The sequence below is a fragment of the Varanus komodoensis genome, unplaced genomic scaffold (assembly GCF_004798865.1).
Source record: "Varanus komodoensis strain SLA01 unplaced genomic scaffold, ASM479886v1 scaffold39, whole genome shotgun sequence".
In the NCBI taxonomy this organism is placed as follows: Eukaryota; Metazoa; Chordata; class Lepidosauria; order Squamata; family Varanidae; genus Varanus; species Varanus komodoensis.
The window spans coordinates 4,834,848-4,853,667 of NW_025335922.1; the positions used below are offsets into that span (position 1 = coordinate 4,834,848).

Below are 18,820 nucleotides of genomic sequence, written 5' to 3' on the forward strand. Positions count from 1 at the left end.
TATGAAAGGAGTATGGGCAAAAATTTGTCTGCAAAACATTTTAAATGGTCCACAGAAAGTGTCTGAGAGGCCATAGGACTCCCAGAGCCAACGTCAGAGACAATGAATCAACACTGGAGAGGAATCAAGAGATCCAACCCGTCTCCCCACAGCCAGCAAAGAATCATATTGGTTGCTTTCCAACGTGAGGAAAACAACCTCAGTAAAAGGGATATTCCAGTGAGGGAAACTGGGAAGGCCATGATATCTTCAGTTATTTTGATACCTTACCAGCTTTTTCCTCTTCTTTTTCATACCACTGCTGCTAGACCAACAAAAAGGCCCATCTAGCCAAAATATAGGCACCACTCCTCCTGCTCTGCACAGGATGATCATATTCCTCCAAGAAAATCACAACAGGGTTATTCCCTAAATGGTTTACATCAAACCTAAAATCTTCATTTTTAACCCAAGAGCAGGGGAAGAAAGCTTGTTCCATTCAAGTCAGTAGCAAATTTCCTTCCCAAAAGTGTGGGGCCTAGTCCAAACTTCTAAAGAGTAGCTTCTCACCCACTCCATCATAGTGGAGTGGGTAAGCTTGCATGTTTTAAATGAAAAATTTGTAGAAGCTTATGTTGTGCATTAGCACCATAACTTCCCTTAAATGTGCATTTTTGTGGCAGAAATATTGATGTCTTTCCGTTCTAGTCAAGTACTATATTTTGTAACTTGGAAAAACAACACATCCCTAGACAGTACATACACAAGCAATTTTAATTATAATATGGAATGCAGCTGAACAAGTGCCATGGACATTTAATGAATATAATTTGACGCAAATGGTGACAAGGAACATAATACCTCCATTGTTGAGTTCAGGTTAGATAGAATTTAAATATATGAATTCAGTTTTAATCAAAACTATGCATTTTTATTTAATGTCGTATTAAGAGAACTCTAAAACATTTAGAGTTTACATCTGAATACAATGAACCCACACATATTAAAGAGTACATCCACGATTGCTTAAAAATGAATTGACAAATCTCTAACAGAAATATTTTTACAGTTTTTTTATATAAAGAAAAATAGTTATAAAACAAAAATATTAGCATTATTATATTACATATATACTCCATTTCTCCTCCTCCTCTCTTTTATCCTCGCAACAATTATTCTCTTGGGTAGGTTAGGCTGAGAATTTGCAACTGGTCCACAATCACCCAGAAAGTTGCACAGCTGATTAGAACCCAGCTCTCCAAACTCCCTCTTCAACACTAAAACCACTACATCAAACTGAGGCACCAGAGGCTAGAATAGTTCATGTATTATATTTATTAACATGTGCTTTATATATTGTGTAAAATGTTAATTTGTTAACCAAACAGAAAGAAGATTTAATTTTCATATTATATCCAGGGCACTTACTCTTTATGCAAATGCCTTTTCAGGGGTGCCCCGGCTGTGGCATACCTTCCCCAGAGGCTCACCTGGCACCTGCCTTCCAATATTTTCTGCACCAGCACCTACTTATTCTCCTAGAATTTAAAAAAATAGTTTGTGTTTCCTAAAGCAGTGCAGTGATTCAGCTTAGATGGATTTACTTAATCCTCCCCACAAAAAGCCTGTTTTAAACTATTCAAGTGGTTTCCAGTTGTTCAACTCAAGTAGCTAACATCATAAAAACTCAGAAATAAATAAATCTGACATTCTTAAATAAACTATTATAATAAATCAGATATGTTAACTCAGATTACTATTATTACATTACATTTCTATACCACCTGTAGCCAAAGCTCTGTGGGTGGTTTAAGTCACATTTAAATCACCTATTCAGATTTCAGCCAGGCCTGACTCTGCTTAGCTTCCATGATTAGGCAGGCTCGGGCACTGAATGTTTTTTCCTATAATCATAATAAATAAAGATTATATTATATTATATTCCTATAATAAATATGTATCAATTTAGAACAAAATACAGAAGCATTATCTCCCCTACTTAACTTGGAATGTTATTAGCTTTCACATCCCATCACAGTCATATGATTAATTTTCTAAACTTTTAAAATATGCCCCATTGTAGAACATGTCTCATTCTCTTCTTGTACCTTAGATTTTTAGATATAGAGAAAGTCTAGTAGGATAAACTCCAAGGTAAGCATATAGAATTGCAGCCTAAAATACTTTTCACTTTATTCCCCCAATGACACCGTGCATGTGACATTTCAGCATTCTAGCTGAAATGCTTTCATTCTAGCTTTTCTACAACTGTGACTGTAAAATCCTGCTAGAATGGAGGGAGGTGGGAAGCTACCTGGGGATCTAGCAAACTGAAATATTTCTGACCCAATCACAAGCATCCGATCTCATCAAGACCAAAACTAACTGCTTACAATGAAATTCTCTAATTGTTAAAAGAGAAAGGTATCATGATTGTCTATCCTAATAGTTAAATTAGCAGCAAAGTAAACAAAAATCCCTCCACCCACAAGTTTGCTTGGTCACTTATGAACATCAACTACCCAAGCACTTGCAAAAGGTTAGCTCACCAAGAACTGAGAACAGAAAGTAGGTAAAGAAAGGAGGCATTCCTGCCTCTTCCCTCCTCCCACAAACTATTCTGAAGGATCAGAGGCCCTCAGCAGAAGTTTTGAGCAGGTCCAAGTGGGCTGCAGTGTGAATAAAGGGTATCAAATCCCCTCCTCTTTCCATGTGTTCTAAGGATACAATGTATCTCAACAAGGGAGGATTTTTTTTATAAATGGATATTTAAAATTTAAATCCGATTTTTAAAAATAAAATGCTTTTTATGTTATAATGTATTTACAATATATTATAGTTAAAGGTTATTCATCATGAAATAAGAATTAGTTTTTTATTAAGTATTATGAGGCTGTATATTCATGCAATGTTTAAATGTTTTGTAAATGAATTCCGTTAACCCATTCACAATGTAATGTAGATTATCAGATATTATCACAGATGCTTGGTTTTACAGTTCACAAATTCACAATTTTAAGTCTGCAGAGAATACATGTCTCTTCTTCAGAGCAAAAAATGTTATAAAATAAAAGACCTTAAACCCATTTTTCCTTTGCAAATCTATGTACACAAAATCACCCCTTACCTAAGGGGTGCTAAGTTTCAAAAAATTCAATGAACAGAAAAAGCTTGTTGGGAGTGGAATAAATCTGCACAAGAAACTAAGTGTGAGGAGGGAGGGGCAAGCAGTAAAAATGAAAGTGAATCCTTTTAAGCAGAATACTCAACAAGTCTTTGGATCTTTTTGAGTCTAGTTGAGGTTTATCATATTATGCTTTCCCTGGAGGAGAAACCTATAATAGCAGCAGGCTGCAAAAGAGATTCTCAGAACATTTTAATGAAGTTCTTCTACCTACAAGTAAGGCAGGCATGTGTCCAAATTATGTGGGAAACCATGATTTAAATTGAATCCACCCTGCTCTAAATGTACACTCTGAAAAGCAATAGCTACTGTAATAGGTTCTGATGAACTTGATCAGGAGAATTCATTGAAGACACATGTCATTTACATCTGATGTACTTATTATAAACAGAATGTATACCAGAGTAGTAAGCATTTGCAAAGACAGCAGTGACAAGGCAGAGTCTCTATCATCTACACCACACACCAAATACAGCTGCAAGGAACATCTATTGTATCCATAAATCACAAAACAGAATGTTCATAATTTATATTTTATGGATTAATGTCTTATATTATGATTGAAAGACAAATCACACTTCTCTAGTTGAGACCTAGTTACATGCTACTTGATATTCTTTAGTTCTCAAAGCATGTTTTCTTACCAGATGAATCATTCAATTAGTTATACAACCACACTGTCTGCACAGAACACTAATGGCTCAACTGAAGTAATCAGTCAAAAAATACATTTTTATCAAGCAGCAGCTTTTTTTCTTAACATAAAAATATGTTATCTTTGACAATTGCAGCTCTGAAATGTTTTAATATTCCCCAGAACATCACAGGCTGGCCATTTTAAAAAAGCTATGACATTCTAAGACTTAGATGTTTTGGACCAGAACTCCCATTATTTTAGGACAGTGAGAGTTGGCATCCAGCACATCTGAAGACAGTATGTAGTGGAGGACTGTTCTAATTATCAGTTTCTTTGATTTCAACAGTGCTAATTTACTTGAACAAAAATATGCATTTGCATTTTTGGTTCCAAATTAGAGCAATGTGGAATGTTGAGCTCATTACTTGCCTCAATTTCTCCAATTATGTTTTATTTGACTGTTCTGACATTTAGCTGCAATTGTATGCTGGTGTTATTTTATACTGGTGTCTGTTTTTTTATTATTGTGTCAGTCTTATTGTGATAAAACAATGAGTTTTATTGTTGTAAGATGCTTTGGGAGAGCTTCTGCCCTGAAAGGAAGCCGGGAAAGATTTAAAAACCCCAACTTTAAAAAGAAAGATTTTGAAGAAAACACATTGGTTCACTATATAATGTAGAATTTCCAGGGGGCAAGAATCACTTCCTCATACCTACTTGCTATAGTCTACTTCTTGATGGGCCTATTTCTGTAAGGATTTCTTACAGGTTACGGGCCAAGAGCATAGTGCTTACAAGTGCCACAATAGTGAAATTTTTTGTCTATGCAATAGTATTATTTCACATGTACACTCTGCTCTTTTGACCTCCAAATCATAGCACACTACAGTATCACTTCTAACTACTGGTTCTTACTATAAGTCATCTAATTTATTTGCCCAAAGCTAAATACTATTTGTCTGAGGAAGTAGTTCACTGCAAAGCATAATCAGAATTTTAGAAAACTATTACTAATCTGAAGTTACCTTTTTGCTGCTGCTGAAAAGTTCAAGGCATGCACAGACATGGTGTATGAACTACCACTGTGTTGGAAACTCTACCAATCTTAGCGTAAGTAAAACAAACAAGTGCTACCACACACAAGAATTATCCACAATGCAGAATAGTTAGTACTTACTGGAAATTGTTTATCCAGTGGGAATAGTTATGAAGAAGCAGCTTTTATCTCTTCAGTCTACTGATATCTGAATACTACAAAGAATTTTGGGCACTTTAAGGCCAAATTTTATTTATTTTACTTTATTTGTTTATAAAATGGATTACAGCATAAGCATTTCTAGAGAGATAAGCAGCAAAAACAAAAGAGATGCTGGGTTCAGGCAGCACATTGACCACATTGGCTTATATGCCATGGTGGTTTAATGGACTACTAGTTCAGACATGGGACATGTCTTAGGAAAGGAAGAACATTTGGTACCAGTATTCTGCTTCTCTCTGCATCCAGCAAAAAAAGGAAAGAAAGAAAAAAGGAACCCAATCCTGTGGATGGTGAGAAGGACAGCAGTAAGAATCTGAAAGGGGCTGTTTTTAAATTTGAGCTTGTACATTTTGCTTGAGTTGCAGGGAGAAGGTGTGGATGTGTGTTTGCCTGGGTTCTTTGGTGGGAATACTTCCTGGGTATTTTGTCTGGAAGAATACATATGCTCCTCAGAGTAAAACCAGTTCTCCTTCTAGGAAATAGGTAATCTGTTCATGTCAGATATGTGACTTAGTACCTGAGAATGAGACTGAACCTGCGCTTTATAATGTTTTTTGAGCAAACTGCCTTGTGCCTAGACAAACATTCAATGCAGACATTTGATAGTGGTACCCACAAGAGCCTTCCAATTTTGGATAGAGCCAAACAGATGGTGAATCCTACTGTTACTTCAGCAAAATCCATATTTAAGCAGTATATTCATTTCACACAGCTTGAGGAATTCTACACTTGACCTGTCTCCATAGTAAAACAGAATGAGTTAGTTTTCCAAGTAAGACACAAACAAGATTCACAGAAGCCCTCACACAATGTTTATTGCTAGAGAGAGAGAGAGAGAGAGAGAGAGAGAGAGAGAGAGAGAGAGAGAGAGAGAGGTGCCTAATAGCCAAAGCAAGATCTTACACACAGGAAAAAAAGAAGGTCACTCATGTTCTGAGCCCCCTTTTGTGGGCTTAATTGGTTAAGTAATACAATGAATTCAAAAGCAAAAGTTACATAGTGGCATTCAAGTCTTAACTTCAAAGCTTTTATACTATGAACACTATTAACAAGTACATAAGGAAGAAAGCCAAGAAAAAAAGGAGGTCAGTAATCCACGCGACAAGTCTAGCTAGCAATTAGGCATTGCATGTCAGTAGGCCAGCTTTAGGTAAAATTCATTCACAAGTTTAATTTTAGTTTCCTTTATATCTCATTACATTATGTACATATAATTCTACGCATCTCTGCTATTTTTCCTTGCACCCATTTTTAGCACTGCTGTATCTTCTCCGAGATTCCATCAATATCCTGCACTGAGAAGCCCCTTTTGTGAAGAATAGTAAAGATATTTCAAATCAACAACATCTGTTTAAGAACTCAAATCCACTCCCAAAAGGAGTTCTAGCAAAAAGATGTGTTAGATATCAACACCAGGAAACTTTTACTGGCTGTACATGAGAATGCCAGCTCATGTCATGCAAACTAGAAGACTTGACTCACATTTTCCCCCCCTCAGTGACTGTTGCTACTAACACCACCAGAAAGTTCTACTCCGTTAAAAAGTTATGTAAGTATTCTCCATTTACCTGTGAGCGGGCTGTGGAATATGTTCATATGGATACTTTAGTAATGCATGTTTGATAACAGCAAAGTTATCCACAGCTACCTAGTTTGTTCTCATTGGCTAAACACTGTGCCTTTTACCCTGTTTTTTTTTCTCCTGAAGCAAGGAGAAAGAGGATAAATGCACTGAGAAAGGGGGAATAACAGCAAAAATGTTTTCTACATGAAAAATAAACATCAATGCTAAGAAACACTGAAGAGATGCAGTTATGTTGAGGGGGGAGAGGAAGTATCTATCCCAAAACCTGTCAGGAAGAGGCAGCTGAATCAAGTAGGAAGCAAAAGAGTTTAATTGTTGCAAGGTGTGATGACAGCAGAAAGAGAGGGGTGAGGAAGAAAACAACAAAACTGTCTAGAAAAGGTGATCATCTATTGGAAAGATGTGGTAAGGATCCACCAACCATGACAACTCTCCACCCTTGCTTTTTGTGATATGGGAACCCAGGCAGTATCTCAGAACATACAGCTTCTACTGCTGGAGCTGCACCCAGCTAACTAGGAAGATTCCTATGAAACATATCCACACACTTAACTAAAGAGTTTGATAATCCTCTCTCCAATCTGCTAAAATAAAATGAAGTACTATCTACACCAACTGGCCTTGCCACTTCAGAATTTCAGACAGGAATTTTCCCCAGCTCTACTTGGAAATGAAAGTACTTGAACCTAGAACCGTCTGTTCTACCACTTGTGCCCTTACAGCATTTCTCCAAACATATGCTACTGGCTAGGGTTAGGTGACAAGTTCACACTCATGACATAAATTAATTCATTAATACAGTTTATACTGCCTAATTTTTCAGTGCTATTTGGAAATAAAGACTATCAAACAGTTACATGTAAACATGCTCAGCATCTCCAATGGTGTATTCTAATGTCTGGCAGATCTTTCTCTCATGAATTGTCCAGCTGGAAAAATGAGCTTAATGCTGGGCGTGAAACATCCAAGTGGGATGTTTAGTCTATTTTGTATAGCAACAGGAGGAACTGTACAGGTAATCATTTCTGTACTGCCAGTCAGGAAGAGGCTGGAAAGGTCCCAGTTAAGAACATGTCAGAGCAAGCAAAGGAGGCAGGTCAGCGGTGTGACCCTATATATAACCAAGGATGACTAAGTCTGTATCACACAGCTAGGGCAGTTACATGGAAGGCAAGAAAGAAAAGCACATCACTGGAAGTTCACATCAATACACAACAGGTATATCCTCTACAGGCTTCAGCAGAAATTGCTCGCTCTGTTGTTCTCCAGAGTATATAGGACAAAGAAAAAAGTTTTTTTTTTAATGAAATAACTCAGGAGCATACAATCTTGTGATTTTAATACAATTCCTCACAACGAACACCTCCTAGAATTAGCAGCTAAATACGGTTTAAGTTAACATTTATCCCTGTTGCACGCAGTAAGAAAAGCATAAAGCCCCCCTAGAAGAGTTTACCGTGCAACCTTATACGCATTTACAAGGAAGTTCATTGGGACTTGCCCAATACAGCGTCGCAGAAACTCTGAAGCAAATAATCGACAATAGTCACTCTAACCAAGAACAGGAATGGAACAGGTGACCCAAAATGCACCCTCTTTACTAGTTTGAACGTTAACACGTCCGGATGTTTCCAAAGATGTTACCAAGTATCCGCATCGATATTGTATAACCAGAAGCCAACGCGCGTGCGCAGAACTCCCACTAACCTTCTGAATAGGGATTTATTTTTTATCAGCTAAATGAAGGGAATCCTACCAGTACGCCCACTCACCTCCACCGGTTGATCCCCACATTGGAAGAGCCCGCGAACCAGGGGTCCAAAATGTAGACGCAGCGCACCGTGTCGGCTCCTTGGATGACCTCCTTCAGCGCCGGGTTGTCGTGAAGCCGAAGCCCCTTGCGGAACCAGTGCACCGCGTTCACCCTCATCTTCAAGGGTTAGCCGGTTACTCCCCCTCTGCCAACCCCACGAGAGAAAGAAGAGGCGGGAGGAGAACGGGCCGCAAAGTTGAGTGTCGTCGGTCGTTCAAGAATAAATGAAGTTGGCGTCGCGGCTCATATCGAGCCCGGGGCTCGCCACTGAGGGGAGCGCCAAGTGGGGGAGTGCAAAAGAAAAGCGGGTGGGTGGGAGAGACGGAGGTGCGAGAGAAGCCGCTCTAGCGCAGCAGCCCTAGGACCCGGTGGAGGCGGCAGCCGCGGCGGTGGAGGCGGCGGCGGCAGCAGGGGTGGCAGTGGCGATGGCCGCTAGTGCGAAACGCATCACCTCTTCTTTTCTTCAGCCCCACGCGCCCGCTCGCAGCTGGGGGTGGCTGAGCCTCAGAAGGTCCGACGTGAAGAGAGAAACCCCAGGTGGCGGGAAACGCACCTCCTTCCTTCCTTCCGCCTCCCTTCCTGTTCCCCTCAGCTCCCCGCCGTCCGCCGCTCTCCTCGCCGTCCGCCCTGTGACTACGCAGCTCTCTCGACGGACGGGAGCCGCCACGCCCCGCCCCTCTTCTCCATTGGTCGGCTCTGCCCCACGTGACCGCCGGCCCCCTCACGTTTCTCAAATGTGTTTACTATCCCATGGTGAGCCGTGGTGGGCCTCACGGACTGTGAGAGAAGCAATTTATTAAGTGAATAAGTTTGAGGACGTTTATAAAGTAAATAAGGAATAAACGAGGCCGCCGACCATAAACGGCGCTCAACGTAACCCGCATCCACAGAAAGCTGTCACTGTTGGCGGCTAACGAGAAACAGGAAAAGAGGCCGCGGAGGGAATGCTTGAATGCTTCTTCGCCACGCCCCTCCAGCCCGAGCTCCAGATACCCGGATGAGCACGGGGCTTCCATGGAGGTTTCCCTCCATGCTTAACCCTCCCCGAGCAGGCCAGAGCTGAGCGGCAGGCGCGCGCAGGGAGAGGAAACGCGCGCGCCGCTCAGGTCTCCCTTTGGGGATGGGCAGGAGCTGTGCACGAGCTCCCTTATTTTTCTGGCAGAGCCGGTGGATGGGGCATGGGGAGGCGCGAGCGAGCTGTCTCGATGCGACGAATTAGTTGGAGCCAGCGAGAGGCGGAAGCCCTGCCAGCTTCTCTACGCACCTTTCTTATGGCAAGACGTCGTACTTATGTAACTGAAGCGCGTGAGGCGGCCCAGATTAAAAGACGGAGACGCTCTCCTCTTTGCACAGACAGCACCTGGTTACCTCCGTGCTGTTGGGTAACCGTGGCCCGAAGCTCATGATTCAGTTACTGTAAATAATCTTATTCCGCTTTGCGGCTCCGATGTTTTCATCGCTTATAAATTCACGGGTGATCACTGGCGCGTTGTGTGGAGGAAAGGGCTAGCCTGCGAGGTCCAGTTCTAGCTGTGACACTGCCCCTCTATAACGTTTATAGAGAACGTTAAACGCAAATAATAGTATGCAATAACCGAAAAAAGTGCGCCTGTTGCATTGTTAAAGCAAAGCAGCCTTGATAGAAGCACCATGGGTTTGATCCAGATTTAGGCTGCAATCTTATAATTAATTACCTGGAAATAAGATCCGCTGAACTCAGTGGTGCTTCTTCTGAGTTAGGCCTGAATATAGGGCTGCACTGTTAGTTATACTGAAAATGAAGGTATTTAAATCTGCTTAAAGTATGACAAAGCCTAGATCCAGCCCTGCATATGTAATTCTCTACATAATTGGGAGTAAGCTCAAGCAAACTTTCAATGGATCTTCTGAATAAAGATTTAATGAGGCTGCAAGTCACTCTTAAGTTTTGCAAAGGATGGAAAGAAGAAATGATTATAAACAGTTTCTCTTAAATATTGCCCAAGATCTTGTAAAATTAGAGCTTCCTAAATTGGTGAGATCTAGAAACAATCATATTTCACATCCTTGCACCAAGACTGTACAGTAAAAAAAAACAGCAATACCCCTATAGATTGATGCCTGTATCACCAACATAGCTTAGAAATGTGAATCCAAAGTGTAAATCCTCAGATCATTGCATAAATGATTTTAGCATGATTGCAGCTGTGGGCTCTAGTGTGATGATGCACTTGGGGTGTTTCCATATCAATATTATGATCCCAGCTCTTGTACCACAGAGCTTGGGTCACTGACTTTTGTGGTACAAAACCCACATTTGATAGTACAATTCAGATATATTTGTGTAAAATGCATGCTGCTTCATGAGCATCAGTGTAGATTTGGCTGCTTTCTTAGTTCCATCCCATTGACACCTTTTAGACAAATCTCTTTTGCTTTCAGCTGTATTATTTAACATGCATGCACTTCCAATCAAGGATAGAAATATCAGCTTTTCCTGACTAGCACTGCACTACCAATCCCTGAGAAGGTTCCCTGGCTGGAATTAAATGGCATTCCTTAAGAAGGCTTGTTTCTGAATAAGCATATAAAAGATCTGGCTTGATACATTTTCCAGGTAACACAAGAAGAGGAGGGAACTGTTGCACTCATGTCCTGCTTCTTTCATTAGAAACAGAATGCTGGACTGGATTCACCCTTGATTTGATCCAAATTGTTCTTATGTTTTCATATTGTTAACACTATATATTACAAGTGGTATTTTGCATGCACTTCTTACAGAATATCTCTTATAAAATAGGTGGCTGTTCAAAAGAGGGATGAATTATTATGCTCCCATTAGTATATGCTGCAGCTGCATGTGTGGGCTACTAATTGATTCCTGTAGTAGAAGGGGAATTTTGTAAAGGTACAACTAGTTCAATCAAGAGCAGTTTGTTTGAGTTTTGCTACTAATGAATCTAACACGAGAGAAAAAAAAACAGTGCATTGTAGTGAAATGACATGGTCTGGTGGGGGAGAATCTCAGGGATACAGAAAACTGTTTAATCACTCATCACAACCCTATAGGGTGCGCTCTTATAATGTTTACATGGGTGTAAGTCCCTTTCAAATCTTTGGGACTAACTTCTTAATAGATGTGTAGGATTACTCTATAGATTGGAGTCAGGAATGTGCATCAGATTGGAAAGGACTGTAGCTTAGACATAGATGGCCTGCTTTCAATCGCCACCATCTGCAGATAGGACTGAGGTTCAATCCAGGTTCAATCTCCACCATCTTCTGATAGGGCTGAGAAAGTGCCTGCCTACAATCCTGGAGAACTGTCAGTTAGCACTGACAATATAAAGCAGCTGCCTATCAGGGACTCTAGAATGTTGTAGTATACGATCAAGAAAGATATTTGGTAGTAATATGGAAATATGAAAACACACTCATCTTGTATCAGTAATTTCATCTGGATGTTAGTCTTCAAGTGAGGAATATCTTGTACAAATTAGAATCTTTGCAGTAGATTTATCTTTGCAGCTTTCAAATGTAATTCATATTTTGCCTTGAGCATTTCATTCCATACATAGCATTTCCATTCTAAATTGTATATGCAAAATATAGTTGTTTATGGTGCACATTTATCATTATATGTGCACCATAAACTGCAAACAACAAGAAATATTTTATTCACTGAGGAGCTCTGTAAAAATGCATCTGTTACAGATAAATTATTACAGCTTAGAAAAGTTTCAATTACTTTTAAAGAGTCTTCTGCTACCTTAAAAGCTAATATGTGCATTATGCTGTCACACATCCTTTATTCTTTAAAGTGCTGCAAGATTCTCTGTTGTAACAGGATATCACAGCCACCTTCTGGAAATTCTTTCTGATTTTACTTTGTGCACAGTAGTAATGTGCAATAATGCAGTGTGGTTTGCTGTTTGTTTCATTTGTTTATAAGATTGCTAACATTTACCAGGCCCTAATCCTGTGCCTAATAAACTAGTTTGATCTGTAGACAGCAGGAGGTGCTGATTTCTACAACTGAGCCTGCTTTTTAAAGGCATAGGCATAAATAAGGCATTTTTCTGATCAGTCAGCAAAGTTATTTGAATACCACTTTTCTTCCAGTGAGTTCAGGCTTCATTTTTGTCTAACAATAACCTTTTAAGATCTTTAAAAGATCATGGTAGAATTAGAATTGTTCTCCATTTTAACTTTAAGGATGTTAACGTGCTTTTATTTGAGTATTACATCTGCTCTAAATAGAACTTTTGGCTGTTATACAATAGTGGTCTTTCTACTTAGCAGGGGAAAATCTTTAATTTACTTTTAGTAGCACAGTACTCTTTCATGAAGAAATGGAGTGTATGACCTAAACCTGGAAGAAAATTGAACCTGATGTTGGGTGATTGTGTTTGAAAGATTTTTCAGGCTGACTTCCAGCAAAGGCAGAGTTTATTAGTATATAAACAGGATCAGGATTTCAAAGTGCAAATTATTCAAAGCTCCATTCCATCTGCACTAAAGTGTCACTGCTTCAGGCTCAGGGAACAAGTATCTCCTGAAATTGGAAGGAGAGAGTGGGGAGCAGATGGTTGATCATTGGCTGAAAAAGAAGGATTTAAGCTGTCATGAAGTCGTGATTAACTGTCTGCTGAGATCCCTATTTGTATTGGCTGATATATGCAGGAATACATACAGTCTCATTTGTCTAGGTTTCCCCCTTTTAAATCTCACCTCCCCACCACAATCATGCTACCATGTCCTGTCCACACAGCTACTAGGACCTAACCATCATGTTCCCACTTTTACTGCTTTTTTTTTTTACATGTTCACATCAAATGAAGACCAAGCTAATTACTCTCTCATTACATCATTTGAAAGCCCCTTATAGGCATTTGCAGTATCTTTAGGCCAGTGTCTGCTATATGCATGGGTTTGTAGTGCTAATGTAAAGATGCTGAGGCAATTGCGGAGGTGGAGGTGGAAAGGGAGGTTTGAATGTTACTTCTCCCATGTGAACTACCATCATGGGGAAGTACGCTTTGGTGGCTCCTGTTTAGGGCTAGAATGTTTACATTTCCCCTCTAATAGGCCCTTGCAATAGTTATGTGGAACCGTACATTCTGGAATAAGGAAGAATCTTTAACTATGGGTCACTTGATAATTGTGTTATATTTTATTCGTGTATTTTTATACTGTCATTCAATAAATGCTTCCAAAGGCAGCTTACAAATATATGTATACCCAACAATATAACAGAAATAATGAAAACATAATAAATTATACATTGGGGTGTGGGGGTAGATCTGCAGCCCTCCTCCTCTCTTGTCCATGTACCTTCATGCCAGTTCACAGCTCCCTTGAAGTGAGATAAGAGTAAGAAAAGAGGTAGGGAGAAGTTACTTTCCTTCTCCAAAATGTTAGGTTATTAATTTAATTCTCTCTTGGAAGGAGCATCAGTGCTTTGCAACCTTTGCAGACCCAGAACCCACTTGTACCCAAACATGCATTTGGAAACTGACTTCTTAATTTTTGTGCCATATATCTATATGGGGACAATGAACAAGCATTCACTGACCTACCAACCAAAGACCAATAGAGCTGAAGACTGACTTGATTTTGTCCTTAAAGCAAAAGTGGACAACAACAGGATGCACCTGTTATGACAAACAACATTAGATTAGGCAACACTAACCTGTATGTTCATTTATTTTCCACTAAAATAAGCCCACACCCAGTCATTCTTGAACACAGAAGATAAAAAGCAAACCAGTAATCATGCTGTAAAAAATCTGTTCTGCTACAAGCTTTTCAGGAGAATAACTGAAAACAAAACTTTTCACATAGTAATTTATAACAGGTCGAATGTACAGAAAAAGAATTTTGTTGGATTTTGAGGAGAGTTTCAGTGTTACGTTTGATCTTGTGTTAATGTGTGAAGAGTCTTTCCTAAAGATGTTTGTATCGTGATGTATAATGGACTGTATACATCACAATACACACCGTGATGTTGACTGTCTAAAGCTGCCCTGAGTCATACTCTTTGGGAAACATGTATAGGCTGACAGCAGCTCCAAGAAGCTTTGAATGAAAAACGGCATGTATTTCAAAGTGCTAAGCATTGTGCTTGGGTTTTATGGGAACAAAATGCTGCTGCTGCGGATCTGACAATATTTCTATGCTTGTGTCTGCATCTGCTGGAAAATTTGCTCTGCCTCTTCATTTGTTATCAAACTGATTCTTGTAAAGGCACCGTAAGTGTCTAGTATAGGCCTCATTCAAATACAATTAATCTCACAATGACTTCTCTGTATTATAAACAACTCAAGGAAAAGTAGTTTCCTGTACTTTGAGTTCAGTGCTTGAGTGCTAAGCTGGAGTTTAGGTTACAAGTGCATGCACAATTACTTTTGGAATTAAATGTCATTAAACTCAGTGGGGATTGCAATTGCACAGGAAGTTGGGGACGTGTCCACATCAAGAAAGCAAGCACTTTTCAGTAGGAGGCCAGTCGAAAGGCGGCAGCTATACGCGTGGGCCGGTGGGTGGGCGGGAGGGCTGGGCACATGGGCCAGTGAGGTATTGTCGGGTGCACACAAGGTGGTGTTGCAAGGCAGCGGCGAGCGCATGTGCACAGGGGAGGCAGGCGGTGGCGGTGGCTTGCTCGCTGGGAGATGGTTTTAAACTTGCTGGGAGATCTCCCAACAAGTCCAAAACCATCTCCCAGTGAGCAAGCCACCACCTCCCGCCCATGTGGCGAGCGCAGGAGGTTGGCAGCAGGGCGGGCCGGATCCATCCCGCGGGCCGTAGTTTGAGGAGCCATGGTGTACCCTGCTGTTCTGCTGCCTACTGTATGAATGTGAACGTTGGCACAGGATGATCGTGGCAGTTCTAGGTGCATTAGGTGTGGTCGATCTCCACACCCCTTCAAAAGAATCACACAGACACAACTTGTTGCTGCATAGGTTGTTTGTTGTGCACTTGCCATTCCTCACTCATGGTGGTTTGTGGGTGCTTTTGGTTTACTTGCAGGTCTTAACTTAACAGGAAGAACTTTTCCTTTCCTGCTTTTCTGCTCTATAACCTTTAGGAAGTACTATACCATAGTTGAAAAGGCTCAATTAGCAAAACGTTTTGGTCTGCTTTTACAAATAATACTTCATTTCCCTGCTCCTCCCATGCTCTTTAACAGTCAAACTGGAGGGTCAAGATGTTGTCACCTGTAAACCAAGAGTGTCCAACCCTCGGTGGGCCTGCAGGCTGCAAGAGGCCCAGGTGGCCATGAATGCGGCCAAACACAAAATTGTAAACTTACTTAAAACATTATGAGATTTTTTGTGAATTTTTTGTTTGCAAGCACGTTGTGTCACGATGCTATGTAAAATAAATGTTTGTATGCTCTTAAATTCAACTTAAAGAAAAATTTTATCATGGACTTACATAGGTCCTGTCTTCCCAGAGACAAATATCCCTTACTTCACAATCACGCCTAATTCATGTCTTCGCTTTTTGGCAGCACCTACATTTGTGAGCAACTAAGAGTAAAATTATAACCAACATATCTGATGAGCAGCTTGAGAACTTGCTGAGAATTTCAACTACTTCCATCAAGCCAGATATTGATGCATTTGTTTCTCAAATACAGTGCCAAATATCCCACTAGTTTTATGTTGCCCTCTTTTCTGCTTGATGATGTTAAAGACTCTCTAAATGGGGTGCCACATTATTAGGATTATTATGTGAAGACCTTTTTGCTTATTTCCGATGGTGGGTATCATGAAAATTATGCACAGACCCCCCCCCTTTTTTTGGCTCATCAGCTTTTGTTAGAGTTTGTGTATTTAATTTGGCAGCCCAAGACAATTTTTCTTCTTCTAATGTGGCCCAGAGAAGCCAAAAGGTTGGACACCCTTGCTGTAAACATTGGTGAGTAGGGAACGACAAGTGCACAATAAATGTAGGAAAGTTCTAGAAATGCCCAAAGGAAATGAAATTGGAGGAAGTAGAAGGCATCTAAATGGTCTTCTGCCATTAACAGAGGGACTGGACTTGGAACTTTCCTTTATGACCTAACTCTTTTTAATTTTCCTTTTTTCCTTCAACTCAACACGTGTCTAGATTTGAAATGGAAGCAGGAATAAGCAGCACAATAAAACTATGGATGTGTGTCTGTCTCTCTACCACCATAGCTCCAACATGATAAAACATTGATGCATAAAAATTAGCATGTCTACTAAGGGGACCCTATGGGTATGTGCCTCAGAGTTATTTTGTTTCTAAAGCACATGTATTATTTTATATAATATTTATTGTAAAACTAAAAACACAAAAGAAAAAAGGCAATAAATTGTAACTACATAGATTTAAACATATAAATTTCAATGCATGACTGTACAAAAACTTCAACAATAGAAGCCATATAAGTGCGTATTTGCAAGTGGCTACTCTATATGTTCAAATATTAAAAGCTTTGTTAGCTGCTTAACCCATTGCATTATAGAACATGAGCATGTATCAGTCTTTAGCTGTCAAAAGAGCATAGAGAGTTCATATGTGCTGTGTATTATCTTCTAGGAAGCACATAGATAATTTAAGAGAACATGTACATCTATAAATATTGAAGTGTGTTCCAGAGCAAGATGTATCCAATAACCTCCTTCCACAAAAAGACAGCAATGGGTCATTGCCAAACTATATGGTTAAAAGAAGTATTAGCTATATATCCAGCAATTTGATGACTTATATAAACCCTCATTAAAGAGATGTTGTGGCATCCAATAGACAGGAGATGAATTTTTGGTGAACAGGGCATAATGTGAGATCCACAGATGCTTTAGATACAGATGTTAAAAAAGGCAATCCATTGCTTAGGTAAAATTGGATAAGCCAGTTGCCTAATCTATTCTGGCTTACAATCAAGTCTATCCTATTTACTCACACATGGTAAGTGTTTATAAAAGTAGATTGTGGGTTGATAGTGCTTCTAGTAGTGAAAAAGTTGCTAAAGCTGTAAAAGTAGCAGGGCTAAATCTAGATCCTAACACATGCTTCTGGCTTCCCAAGGGATATACTCATCGCATAGGTCCCATACTTTCTCTTGAGCAATCCTGACCTCCTTACAAGATACACATAATCTGAAATTTTGTACTATGTGCTTCTGAGTAGGCCTGACCTGATGGAGTCTTTATGATGGATTTACAAACACAGAAACGTAGAAAACAGCGCGAGTCAGAAGGGGCCTCCTGGGCCATCTAGTCTGACCTCCGGCACCAGCCAGCTCCGCTCACGACATGCCCGCCATGTGGACGTCCAGCCTATCCTTGAACACCCGCACCGATGGGGCCTCAACCAAGTCATAGCTGGATGATTTCAAAACTTGTTTCTGTATTCATTCTTCTTATGGCTATGTGGATTCTCCTCTCCCACTCATTATCTCAGAGTGACTTGGTTCTCTGTAGATTGGAAGTTGTTGCTGGAACAAGAGCGTAGGGTTCTCAAGGAGTATTTTTGTGTCACTGTGTTTCCCTCTTTCCCTTTGCATGTCTTCTGTGCCTTTCATGACCCTTGGCTCTTTCTCTGTTCACCTGTCCTCTGTTCTACCACTCAGACTGGTCACCAGGCTTCCTTGAGAATAGATTAATTGTTGGTTAGCTAATATATTATGAGATCTAGTAACTCCAGCCAGCATTGATACCTACTTTGACCGGTAGCAGGGCTACCGGTCAAATAACCAAAAGGATTACTCAATTGCATCAAAGCCAGACAGTTGACTGAAGTTTTGAGATAAATAATAAAAGATTGTCAGCATTAAAATATCTTAATTCTAATCAATCCTGCACAAAGCTGTGCTATTTTATCTAATAGCACAAGCCAGAGTTTCCAAACAAACTTTTGGCAAGGGGCAAAAAATCTGGGTGAGCCAGAGGAGAATCAGTACTACCACATTTGGCTGTGTAAGCAACTATCACTTTAGAACTGGACTTTATGATTGGAGATGAGCAGAGAGACAGAATCCCTGGACAAACACATTTGTACCAAGCAAGTTATGATAGTCCCTTGGCAGAACATGATGCACTTTGAAGAAAGAGAGGGAAAAAGATTAAAGCATCTTCAAAAGCAGGGAGTATGATCAACCCTGTAATTTGCTAATCATATGGTTGTTGATGTGACGTTAATGCAAAGCGTGTTAGGGTTGCCTGTATGCTTTTAACTGCATAGTTCTACACCTTACCATGTTTGTGCCTCTTTTTAAGTTAGTTTATGATGCAAAGTTTCCTACATTTGCTGTACAATTTGCTTTGCTGAGAATCTCTACCTGTAGTATTTTGACCTCCATGTTATTTGAAATTACCCAAAAATATATCACCTACTTTTTAAATAAGGAAATC

The 18,820-nt window shown here is 40.0% G+C and overlaps 1 protein-coding gene across 2 annotated transcripts in view; it reads right to left on the reverse strand.

Annotated features, from left to right (window-relative positions):
* CRY1 (cryptochrome circadian regulator 1) overlaps positions 1-9,089 on the reverse strand; it is a 43,306-nt gene extending 34,217 nt beyond the window's left edge. The window contains exon 1 of one of the 2 annotated variants that reach the window (XM_044441035.1): positions 8,416-9,089. In XM_044441035.1, coding sequence (XP_044296970.1) covers positions 8,416-8,573 — 158 coding nt within the window. In that variant the 5' untranslated portion in view covers positions 8,574-9,089. The remainder of the gene's footprint in view (positions 1-8,415) is intronic. The other variant, XM_044441036.1, reaches the window with a different exon arrangement.
* Between the last annotated feature and the right edge of the window lie 9,731 nt (positions 9,090-18,820).